The sequence below is a fragment of the Nothobranchius furzeri genome, chromosome 15 (assembly GCF_043380555.1).
Source record: "Nothobranchius furzeri strain GRZ-AD chromosome 15, NfurGRZ-RIMD1, whole genome shotgun sequence".
NCBI classification, from domain to species: Eukaryota; Metazoa; Chordata; class Actinopteri; order Cyprinodontiformes; family Nothobranchiidae; genus Nothobranchius; species Nothobranchius furzeri.
Window position 1 is genome coordinate 26,472,594 of NC_091755.1, and position 12,962 is coordinate 26,485,555.

At 40.1% G+C, this 12,962-nt stretch overlaps 1 protein-coding gene across 1 annotated transcript; it reads right to left on the reverse strand.

Annotated features, from left to right (window-relative positions):
• Nucleotides 1-1,021: 1,021 nt before the first annotated feature.
• On the reverse strand, nucleotides 1,022-12,251 carry acvrl1 (activin A receptor like type 1). The gene is made up of 10 exons (XM_015967877.3): nucleotides 12,021-12,251; nucleotides 8,700-8,771; nucleotides 5,201-5,443; nucleotides 4,744-4,946; nucleotides 4,553-4,652; nucleotides 4,337-4,483; nucleotides 3,947-4,222; nucleotides 3,645-3,842; nucleotides 2,556-2,686; nucleotides 1,022-1,822 (listed from the first exon to the last, which is right to left on the reverse strand). The coding sequence occupies exons 2-10, from the start codon at nucleotides 8,767-8,769 to the stop codon at nucleotides 1,676-1,678; spliced, it is 1,515 nt and encodes a 504-aa protein (XP_015823363.1). The 5' UTR covers nucleotides 8,770-8,771; nucleotides 12,021-12,251; the 3' UTR covers nucleotides 1,022-1,675.
• Between the last annotated feature and the right edge of the window lie 711 nt (nucleotides 12,252-12,962).

The window sequence follows — 12,962 nt, forward strand, 5'->3', positions numbered from 1 at the left end:
TTGTTTCATGTCACCCATCCTTTTTTCTGGTGCTCTGACTGATCTATCCTCAGACTCAGTTGCACAGTCTCCTCTATGGTTCATATCTCACCATTATCAACACCGTCCAGTTTTTTTTAATTATCTCCAGCTTACTTAAGTGTATGTCTTCAGCTACAGAAATCCCTTGGTCTCTGCAGGACCTCTGAGATTGATTCCTCTGTGAAAAAGAATACAGTACAACGAGACAGGGAGAATGAAGAGAGACTCCTGCACCCCAATGTGTGGAGTTCAGCCTCTCAGATACTTAAAAGCCCCCTCCTGCAGCGTTAAAAATAACTTCATCCGAGTGGCTAGACAGACTGGGACTGTGAGGGAGTATTATCTCACTGGGGTTTGTTTAACAATCAGACAGACAACATACACAAGCACTCACCCACACACACATGCACAGCTAGAAGAAAAACCATGACAGACGCAGAACGAAAGCTCTGGCATTCAGATGGCATACTAACGATAAAGCTGATGTAATAATCTTTGCCACAAAAATGTTGCAGAAATGCATGCCATTTTTGATACTTGCAAAACATTTAGTATTTTCTGACATTTTAACATTCTGCAACTGCATATGTTTTGCTGCTGTGCTCCACTTCAGAAAGCAGTTGCAAAACATTGTATCTTTTGGATGTATCTATAAGTGAACAGATAAACGTAAAATATATATGATTCAATAATTTCATACTTTTATATTTAGCAATTTTGTATTTTATTGGGTTAAGATAATAATATGCATTGTGTAAAATATAAAATAAAAATGTAGGGTGAGCTGTAAAAAAATACATTTATAAATACTTTTAAGGAACCACCTTAAATAAATGAAAACTTTTGTTTCTAAAAACCTTCAGCAGATAAATGTAAAGATGCGTTATTATTTTGTGCCATGTAGTGCCCCCTACTGGCCATTTGTAAAACTACAAAAGGTTATTAGAACAAATAAAATAAAATAAAATAAAATAAAATAAAATAAAATACAGGACAGACATTTGAAAAATACAAACCTTTATTTAGGATATACATAATATGCCATTACATGATGTGCTGTTTTTTGGTGACTGATGGTACATTTAGGATCTCAGCATAAAAAATAATTTCAACATGCATGATGTGATACAAAAAGTCTGCTAAACGTGCCTCCTGGATGAATATTAGATAATATTACCCCTTCTGAAATGTATTTACAGTAACATTTATATTAATTGATAACAATACATACAAATTCAGTGCTGTTTGAATATGTACAACTAAATACTTAATTTTGTTTGTGCAACAGGTACTTACAGCTCATTTTACTTTGGTTAATGTGCTAACAGTATACATAATAGATTTTGCTGTGGGCATATGTTTCTTTATGCATTTCCTGTTGTGTAAAATGAAATTAACCACATCTTCTTTCTCTTTGTGGTATTAGTCATTGTGGAAAATCCACACAGCAAATTAAACCTGCACTTAAAGAAGAGTATGAATAACGGTGCAATGATAGATTTTCCATCCTGCCAGACGATGATGGGGGTGTTGGGCAACAATGAGTAAAGTCCTATATTTGGAGAAAAACTTCCTTTATGAGTGGAAGTCCAAATATAGTCATGGTATTTAACTGGTGTTGGGTGTTTTCTGTGTTTCGTCCTGGTGCTCTGGTCTAAATGTCCCGCTTAAGCTTATCTATACTGAAGTCACTTTCACCGTCCAGTTTGGAAAGAGTCTTTTTCACCCGCAAGGCTGTGAGGCGGGCTGTTGGGTTCTGGTACCAGCACTCCTTCATGATTTTGACAATGGTTGATAGGATCTGAACACAAAGAAAAAAGCAAGACAAAATGACCTGGTTATCACATTATTGGATGTTTTCTCGTGTGTTAAAGGTGCATTATGTAGAAATGAAGTAAAATGACATCCTGTGGTAAAACGTGGTTACTGCAACCACTTTAAACAACTCTGGAGCTTTTTGCACGCCGTCGTCAAATTACAATTGTCGGCGCTGCAGTGTTAGCTTGCAGGAGACACGGCAACCCCACACTCACTGATGGTAAACAGTAGGTACGTCCCTCCTTCCTTTGTTTTAAATGGAGAAAAAGTGACAATCCAGCAGCCAGATGGATATAAAATGTTTCAGTGTAACCTTCCTTCCAGAAAGACTGAGATAATCCCAAAATAGTCTAATGTTTCACCGTAAAATTCTCACTATATTCTTACATACTGCACCTTTAACAAAGAATGTAGCTATTATACTTTATACTCTGACCCACAAAACAACAGTAGTGACATGTGACCCCATACAAACATCACTGGTAAATTTACAAACAACTATTCAGTTTAGGAGCTTGAGATTCTGCAGCTTTTAGTTTGTATTGAAAAGCTTTCTCTAAAACATTAAAAGTGAATTAAAAGTCTTAAAATACAAAAAAAAAAAAAAAAAGAAAAAAAGAAAAATGAAGTTTGAACAATGAAAAATAGTAGTTTTGCACCAACAAATGGATTCCCAACAAACTATTAGCAGAAAAAGTGTGTGGTGGTGGACCTACTGGGTGGGAGTGGAGTCGGTTGTGCAGACTGGGTCTCTGCTGGTCCACACACACCACTTTCTTCATCTCCTCAAAGCTGGGATCTGAGGGCACCAGGTCAAAGAAAGGAGGGCGGTACTCTTCCACAATCCCTAATAAAACAAAAACAAAGAAACAATTAAAACAATCTGACAGATAATTTCTTTTCTATCATAAAAATGAATAAAATACTAAGGTAAGATAAGATAATACATTACACAAGTGGTAAATTTGCATTATCATGGCAGAAAGTGGACCGTACAGGTAAAAAGTAAAAAAAAAAAAAAAAAGACTTAAAAACTGTCCTGACAAGCAGTACACCGTCTAAAAACAGTCTAAAACATATATATAAATATGTATGAGAATGCTGAGAAATTTCTGGGTCTGTATGTAAACTTTTAACTTGATAAATGTATGTACATACGTGTATGTTTATATGTCCCATGGTTGCACATCTTGTATCAGAACAACTACTACATTAAAGTCTGCAGCAGCAAATATTACAGCGAGATTTATCATCATATTCCATACCTCATTTATTTATTAATTGTGGTTTTAGAATCTCATAATTTATTTCCAAAGCATAAACATCTTCAAAAAAGGCAGAAAAAAATAACTTGAATTTGAAGATAAGCTGCAGGTGGAGTTTAATAAAGTACATTTGACTAAACAAGACATCAGCAAAGATACCAGTTCCCACTGCGGGGACACACAGAGCACATGTGGATCCATCTGCACACTCATAGACATATGTGTGTGTGTGTGTGCGTGCGCGTGTGTGTGTGTGTGTCCTCACATCCACAACTTGTGCAAGTGGGCATCTGGATTATGTAGGCGTGAGTGCTGACACCAGATAAGACTGTTTATAATTATTGCTGTGCTAATCATGAGGGAGGACAGTGGAGTCAGACTGGAAAAACACTGAGCTGATGAGAGACACCTTGTGTATTCTCCCACAGAAAACATCTTTTAAAGTGTGATACATGAGTTTGTAACACTTTAACTTCAACAAGATGCAATGATAAGTGCATGAATGGGCTCCTTCATGCTCCTAAACCAATTCTTCATTACCATTGACAGTCGTTCTGCGGGTTATTTCCCAGAAGACCAGACCAAGAGCCCAGATGTCAGTTTGCTTATAGGACTCAAAAACATCCACACGAATTGTCTCGTCTAGCACTTCGGGGGCCATGTAGCGTTTTGTCCCAACGCGAGGGTTGTTGCCCACATCCAGGTAGTCGTGAGACTGAGAGTGGATCACAGCCAAACCTGACACCAGAGAACAAATGACAAAATGAACTCTCGCTTTACTCTAATCTCCTGAAACAGCAGACAGAACTGTTCATACATAAGAACCAGAGAGCATCCTTAACCTAGATCAGCGATGCAGCACTGTCCGTTCCGCTTCACCAGGATGTTTCTGCTTTTTAGGTCTCGGTGGGCGATGGCTGGCTTTTCCTGGGCGCTGACGATCTCCGTGTGGAGGTGGACCAGGCCGCAGGCTATCGACAGGCACATCCTCAGGCAGCCCTCTGGCTCCAGGCAGCTGTACTGCAGGAAATCGTAGAGGGAACCCAGCTCGTGAAAGTGAGTGATGAGCCACAACTGGGTGCTGGAGTTCTTGGATGTCATGTCAGAGGCTATAAAACCTGTAACCAAAAGCAAAGGACAATGTCAAAAGGTTTGGTGAGGCCTTTCAAAGTGACACAGAGTCTTTATCTGTACAAAAAATTAACCCTGATTAGAAGATTCGGCTGCCATACCCAGGATGTTTTCATGCCGCAGCTGTACGGTATTGTAGATCTCGGTCTCTCTGAACCAAGACTGCTCATCCCTAGAGGAGAAGATCTTGACTGCGACACTCTCTCCCATCCACGTTCCCCTCCACACCTCCCCATACCTGCCTTTACCTGGAAACAGAGGAACGCAGTTATGCACCTGTAACGGAATATCACTAAATGCAGAGGAGATGCACTGACCAACACACTCTGCAAGACAGATTTGTCGAGCCATGGTCCTTTGGACTAGATATGGAAGTCCTGTTCCACTCCCTGATGTGCAAAATTCATCAAAAATGTCCTATGGAAAAAAGGAAAAGAAAGAAGAAACAATGGTCCAAAACTCTTTTATTCATAATTCTGTCTCATGCTGAACATCAGATATCTCTTACGCCATATGTGGGGTCCTCTCCACTGGGGACTTTAATCATGGCGCTGTGGCCTTCGGGGTCCTTCGGTTTGCAGGGTGCACGTCGAAAACGCAGGACCAGCACAAAGCCACACACACTCAGAGTCGTGAGTAAGAGCAGCACACTGATCCACAGCATCGGATGAGGGGATTCTGGAGGTGGTGTTGTTGTTGTTGGTTCTTCATCTAAATAAACACAAAATCAGCCACACTCATCAACAACTTTATAAATCTGGGTGTGGATATTTATGGCTTTGAATTCTTTCAAAAGCCATTCTATTAGAAGCCTTGTGGAAAAAGCTTGACTTTTCTCCAAGTGACCACAAGGGGAAGCTAGTCAATAGAAATTGCAACCTGTGCACTATGCTGGTTCCTCAAGTGTCATGCATGTGATGTTCAGTTTCTGAAAAGCAGTAATTTTGATGGGTGTTGACTTATACTTGGAGGTGGCGTAAACAAGGCGTTGCACTCGTTCTCTGTGCAGCAGCGGACGATTAAGAGAGAACTTATGGAGGCTTTGCACTGCTCGTTGTAGTACTCCTTGGAGAAACATCCCCTCTCTTCTCTGCCCTGCGTCCAGGAATAGAAGCAGTAGTCCCCTCTGCAGGTTCCATTGACACACGTGCCTTTGTTGTTCTCACAGGTGCACAGCAGCTTCTCTTCCTTGTCGTGGTCACGGTTATCTGAGGACCAGCAGCAAACAAAACAGCAGTTTTTGCAGGAATGGCAAAAATGTAAGAACAAAACTAGATTAACAGAAAAAATAGTTCAGCATCAAATGAAAAATCACTAGATAGATTTTAATGAAAAGTTTAGATATTAAACACTATGAGCTCTCAAGTCTCCATCTCATCATGTAGACATTTCTCAAACAGAGAAATTATGAAGCTCAACGAACAAAAAGAATGGGTTATAAACAAGCCAGGATACTTCCAAATGGTCTTAAACACCGGCATGGTCTCTTTTTGACCAGGCAGGCACTTGTGATTGGGTAAATGTTCAGAATCAGAACCTATTAGAGGCAAAAAAGCTGTTAGTTTATCATCAGTCTAAAAAATGGCCTCCGTTTGTGTTTTGAAATCTGCCAGTAGCTCAGCAGGTAGAGCGGGATGTCCAGGAACTGGAAGGTTGTAGGCTCAATCCTGGCTCCTGCTAGAGGATGCTGCTGTTGTGTCCTTGGGTGGTGCCAGTGTTCGACAGCCTCACCACTGTCAGTACGCACCATTGCAGCTGTAGCTACCACGTAGCTCATCATCACCAGGGTGGGAATGGGTGAATACAGGGGTGCAGATAGGATTTTCAAACTGGGGGGGACAAAGTTCCAATGTACCCTCCCCCAAACACACACACACACACACACACACACACACACACACACACACACACACACACACACACACACACACACACACACACAAACTATTGCAAGAGCCTTAACTAGAGCTCAGTCAGTTTGTGTAATTTCATCCAACGGTTTACGTAAAAACTAACATTTTTATATGCGTGTTTGAAACCATTATGCAGTGGGACGCTGGCAACAAAGCTCTGCCTGATCAACACTATCCAAGTCAGTCATTTGTTATTCTCCCAATCAATTACTAACCAAAACCTCATGCTTTATGCAAAACATTAAATGATTTTCAGCATACCATCTTTACAGAAAACATAAAAGCCCTAAAAACTGCACATAAAATATAATAAAAATACAATATTTACTTATCACTTAGAACAGTTGTTCCCAAACTTTTCAGCCTGACCAACAGATGTTCCTTCGTATTGTTACGTTATTTAGAAATTTTCATTATATTTGGAAAGTTTGAATTCATATATAAATATATAAAGCTCTTTTGAAATTTTACATTTTGTCATGACTCCCAATCTTTCACCCTCCTCTGCCTTCTCATCAAGCCTTCAGTCTTTAAGCAGCACACCTGGTCCCCTCATCTAGCTCCAGCCAAGCCCTGTTTCCCTGGCAACCACAATCAACTTCATTCATCCCACCTGTTCCTGTCATCAACTCATCCTCCACACCTGTTTCCTCTACTATTTAAACCCCAGCCTGCTCTTCAACCATCACCAGATTTTTGAATGCTCCTTGCTAGTAAATCTTCCAGCCTGTTACCCTGCCTGATCTCAGCCTCCGGACCTCATTTTCACTCCTGACCCCTGCCTTGAACTCTGCCTGCCACCACGACCCTCGCCTGTCTGCTACCTCGTCTCCAGCCTGTTCCCTGTACCTGCTTGTCCGATCTGGTTTTTGACTTTCGCCTCCTCTCTGACTCTGTCTCCAGCCTCGCCCTCCTCTGGTAACTCCACATCTAATAAAGACTTTATCTAACTTTTTATTGTATTTGGCGTCATTACGGGTCTTCCGGGTTCTGCTCGTGACACATTTAACTTTTTTTTTTATGATAATGTGGCACACTTTGAGTTCCATATATAACTCATCGGCATATGCCCCTTTTTTTACGGCTTTTTATTTTTTTTACATTGTCGCTACGTCTATCACGTTAGTGTTTTTACCATCCTTTCTACATCCATCATCTCCCAAAGACAGTTAATCAAACATCAAACCCAATGTTTGGAGCTTGTAAACTCCACACACCTCTCGTGCAGCACCAGCTGTCCGATGCTGCAGCAGCGTCAATCTTCCCGGCTGGATGAGTGAATTTCTTCAGAGTCAAAAGTTTGCATGGGATTTTGTAAATGACTCCACATTTAAGTCCAGCTGATATTTTGTCTTTTGGGTGTACTAGTCTGTTTCTAACTGTTGTGCATGGTTTTGTTGGTGTGTTTATGTTGTGTTTTTTCATTGTTGCTCTTATTTTTTTCTGTTATGCCTCTGATGTATGGTAGGGTTATCACTGGTTTTGGTTCTTGTCAATAAAACATAGGAGAAATTGGACGCCAACTCAATACACGAACATAGGAGTGTGAGAAAGAGGCAAGTTGAAAACACACGAGCAGAAAGTACAATAAAGAACTCAACCGTAACAGTTCACTGCATAAGAGAACCATATAATGGACTGGGACAACACAAGGATCATAAACACCGAACAACAAAAATACAGAAGAAGGATTAAAGAAGCAATCAAGATAAGGAGACGTGGATGTGTGACCATGAACAGAGACGATGGAGTTTACACGTTGGACTGCATCGTCGGAGAGGGGAGAGCGGGCAGCAGAGGGCGACAACGTCCTCTGCTGCCTGCAGATAAACAGAGAAGGAAGTGACGCGCCACCATCAGCGTCAGCCTGAGGAAGTCTGCAGCCGCAAACTAAACGTAGCGAAAAAACAGGTAAAGAAACAGTTTCTGTGTTTTAAAAAAGAACAACAGCATGGAAATTTGAGGCTGATGGGAATCTGCAGCCAAGAGATTTAATCTCTATCCAACCTTTCCTGGGCCAAAACAGCTTTAACCCCACCATCTTTAAAACTAATGACCTTAGTTTATGAAATGAATGCTAGGTCTTTGGTATTTGCTATAAAAATGTCCATTTTTCTCAAATGAAAGGCTAGAGTTGACCTCCTGGAAAGGAAGCACAGATTGTAATGGTAAGTAAACATGCTAACCCCATTTCCTGTCTGCCACAAAACATCAACAAACAGGCTGTGTGGTTCACCAGGAGCAGCGAGTTTGGTTTGAAATTACTAACTGCAAAGTTTAAATGAGCCGTTTGCATGAGTGGAAAAAGACAGAGGACAAATCCAAACCTGTGGATTATAAAATAACAGAAGACTTTCCCCTTTTCCTTGGATTACAATTATAAAGGTGTGATATCCGAATGCGATTCAGAAGTGAAAATCATGACAAATGGATAATGTCACAGAAAGGCTGAATGAAGTGCAATGTGAGCTAAAATTACACTCTGATAAGGTTAAAATGGAATGTTGTCCTAAAAGGTAAATATTCAAGAAAAAAAAATCCACTAACTCACCTGCATTAAAAGCAGAACTCCAGAGAAAAACTCCTGCTAGCACAGCTGTAAGCAGAGCAGAGCGTCCCATTTCTGAAACGAGTGCAAATCATGAAAGAAGTGTTAACTGACTTCTGTTGGGAACAGTAAGTCTGTACAAGTACATTATTTAAAGTAACTATCTGCAGCTTGGATTCAGTTTACAGATGGCAACTGAAAAAGTGGTAGAGACCCACCCTTTGAGGAAACCGTGAGATCAAAAACAACAGTTAGAGGGTCCAGCCTGTCTGCCTGGGCTTTAATTGCGTTGGGTGGGAAAAAAGGGTCTTGGGGGAAGCCGGGACTCAAGTATGTCTGTGTGTGTGTGTGTGTGCTTGAGTGTTTTTGGACTGTGTGTGGCGCTGTGTGACCCAGACTCCAGGCCCAACGACTCCATGAATACCCTGCTTACAGAGTAAATATTGATGGCTGCACTTCCTGCCATTGAGTGGCCCCACCCGGCTGGCCAACCAGACCCAGATCTGCTGCTTTATTGTTCAAAGCTGCAGCGCTGAGAGTCACGCACATCAAACACACTCCTTCCTGTAACCTTTAGTAAACGAATGTGATATTTACTTACAGACAAGTGTGTTTCGTTATTCCTCAACGCATTTGCTAGGTTTGATTGCATCATTGTCATAGCAAAGCAATCTGAAACTTATCCCAGTGCCACTGCTAACTCACACCAACGACATCAGATCTTCCTATATGAGTTATGTATTTCATGTTATTTGAAAACCAATCGGCTTTTTTTTATAATGACAAAAAAAAAAAAAAACTAACACAACTTGGAAAAGAGAGCGACCTTCAAAGAGCTTTGTTCTTTTTATCAGTAAGTTATCTGGAGTCTTGTAGATTTTTTTTAGTTAAACTGGAATAGACAAAAATTGGCTGACCAGAGTTATACAAAAATCTGGGTTCTGTATCGACCCGCAAAACCCGACTAGGTGCATATTTACTATTTACAGCTGAACATACAAAATAAACATTTAAAGATGTAGAAGCAAGATAAAAATGTGAATCACCACCTGGAACAAAAATCATCTGAGGTGTAATTTAGCTTTTAATCAGGAAAATGTCAATTTGTTTAGAAGGAGGGGGCGGGACTTAACCGTATACTGCAGCCAGCCTCTAGGGGGCAACAGTTTTGTTTCAGCTTCAACTTGTCTGTATTTTTTTCATGTAGTAATAATGTAGTACAAAGAAACTTAAGAGTATTGCACAGAAATATGGATTAGTTTGGATCTGGTTTAAAAGACATTTTATATGATAATCTATTTATTAATGAACACAATGCACTATAATAGATCATGTGATGGTTTAAAACCCTACAAAGTGCTTTTTGACCAAAATCGCTTTTAAATTAATTAGTAAAAACAGCTTTCCCCCCCTTTATCTTAAAAACTTTCCTTTTTTAAATATATTTGTTTAACTTTTTCTTTGTTTTAAACATTAGTCACCATCTAAAAATCAAAAGCTCTGCAATTTTTATAGACATTTGCAAAAACAACATCATAGAACAACTGAATGAGCTACTTGGTCACAGCAGCAGAACTCTACAGATCTGTTAGTGAAACTCGAAGAGCCAGCGCATGCATTTAGATTTCCTCCTTCAGTTTTGATGCCTCTAGTTAGATTTCTTTGAAAGCCAAGGAAGTTTGTCAGTTCATTCAGTGAAAAGAAAGTAATACAAACATGTGATCATTGAAATAGTAGGTTTAAAAAAAAACTCACCCCCAAAAACCCACAACAACCTTGTTTTACCAACAAGATTGTTCATGAATGTCGACGGCACATCCATGGTGGTAAATCCAGATTAGCGTAAACATAATTTATTCATCATAGAGCGCTGATTTACAAGGCTATCATCATCATCATCATCATCATCATCCAGAGAGTCCTGACATATAAGAGAAATGAACCCACCATGCTGGACCAAGTCTTCCTCCTTAAACTCATCTGTTTGTTTTCCATTCAGTCCAAAGCTACACACGCACAACCCACAGAGAAAGATTTGCTCTCATCTCTTCCTCTCATCAGCTCAGCTTTGCCTCAGTGAAGCAGATCTCTCATTCCATCTGGATGACTGCGTGGTTACAGTGGTGGATTGTGGGAAATAGCACAGCATGGCCGTCGCTGGGCCTTATCACACCAGAAAAAAACACTTCCTCTGAATATGAATTTCTGTTTGCAGCTACGCTAAAAGTCTCTATTTTAATATATAAGCACCAGAACTGAAATGCAATAATTTTTAATAAAATCCTAAAACTTTTAATTGCTACTGTGACGGTTTTCTTTATTGAAAAGCTGTTCAGTCAGTGTATCAATACTCTCACTTCCATCTTGTACGTGTCAAAAGCTTCAAAGGAAATGAGGAAATACCTAAGACTGCGTGAGACACGCTGTGCTAACAAACTGTGTGCTGCTGCCAAAGATGGACGAAAACAATAAAAGGAAATACGTAAAAGATGACCACCGTGGAGTTTGGGTATTAGTGTGAATAATGTGCACCTGAGGCCAGTTGCAAAGATGATATGAAAGGTCAAAAGTTTAAATGTGTGTGTTTAAAATGAGTGGGTAAAGTAGCAAACACATGTTTAGATTAGTGGTTGTAAAACAAATCTATAATGTCCATTTTGCACACAAAGTAGAACATAAATTCACTTTACACCAATGTAATTGTTAGATAATGATCTGCACCATTAGTATAACAAACAGCGTTGCTTTAAGGAATGCTAAGTGATTTTGAAACACTGTTTCATGCAACCAAATCTAATTTCACCTCCGTGTGTGTAAAGCTGCTCAGTGTGTGGCCTTTGGAAACCATCCTGAATTGGGTTTACAGTCAAGTTTCCTCCATACAGCAACAAATGAGGAATGTCATTATTAATATTCATACATCGTCATAAAGATAACAATTATTACACATGTATATGGGCAAGTTGGAAACATTTAAACATTAATTCAGGTTGTTTCATATATTTAAGAGTACTTTAAACTTGTTTGTTGATTATTCAACTCACAAAACTTCAATTTATTGCTGGAAAATTTGTCTAATATTGATAATTTTAAAAGAGAATGCCTTGTTACTGAGGAACATCCCAACATTTCATTATAATTAACTGGTGCAGTCACACGGGAAGGTCAAAACATCACTGAATTATTATTATAAAGTAACTAAACAAAGATTAAGGAGGCTTTACATCTGCTGTTCACATCTGGAAACATCTGGAGCGCTGTCAAAAGTAATTCACTGCTACTTTATTACAGGTCAATATGGATATAGAGATGCACCGCCTTTACCTGTTGCCTTTAACTGGTCTGACGCAAACGCTGCACGTCTCCCATGTCAGATAACCTGAAGTTTTCCTCAACAGGCAAAAGAAAAAGTTCAAAGTAAAGCTGGTTTCATTGAGGAAGAGCTGACAGAAGGTTTGTGCTGAACCGCAGATGTTTTATCCGGTGAGATCTCACATCCTCTGACGCCTCATTGCGCCTTTTGGAGAGAAAAAAAAGTCCGCAGCTCTTCTTTTGGTTTGAAAACCCGCAGATCGCTCAACAGGTGACTTCTTTCATAAATGTGTTTGGATCTATATGAGAATGACGCCCTGGCGGCTGGCTGAGTCCAGAGCTGAAACTGAACTCATCTGGCTCCAAATCTGCGCTGATAAACCAAAAACACGCACGTCTCGTCGCCGGATTCGAACCAGCCACCTTCCGCTTCACCAGCAGCGTCAGCGACCAAGGCGGTTCTCGTCTGTGTTTCTGATTAAAAGGCGAGATTAGAGATTTTTTAAATAGTAAAGGCTGCTCGTCCCACCCCTCATTGTTCCGCTCTGGCTCGGCTCAGGCTGGAATGTGTTCTCAGCGGTTTTCCTGTTGCAGCTTACCGAACCTCTCATTTTCCTTTTCCCATGTGGACCCATGTGCGCACTGCACTCCCAGGAATGTGCGTCAACAAGAACATTTCTCCACAGAACTACTAAGGATCAGGCCACAAACGCTTTTAAATCGAGTTTAAAACACGTCTTTGATCGTGGTGACAGGGCCTGGTAAAGTTTCATTGTTGAACTGAGTTTTTAAGTTATTTTAAGAGTTGGCATGCTGTAATCGAATAAACTATGACTTTACAAACACCACGCCCACCACCTCAATCATGACCTATGTAACACATTATTTTAAAAAGTTTGAGATCACTAACAGATCTACTAAAAAGTTCCTGCAGTATTATGTGTCTGACAACCT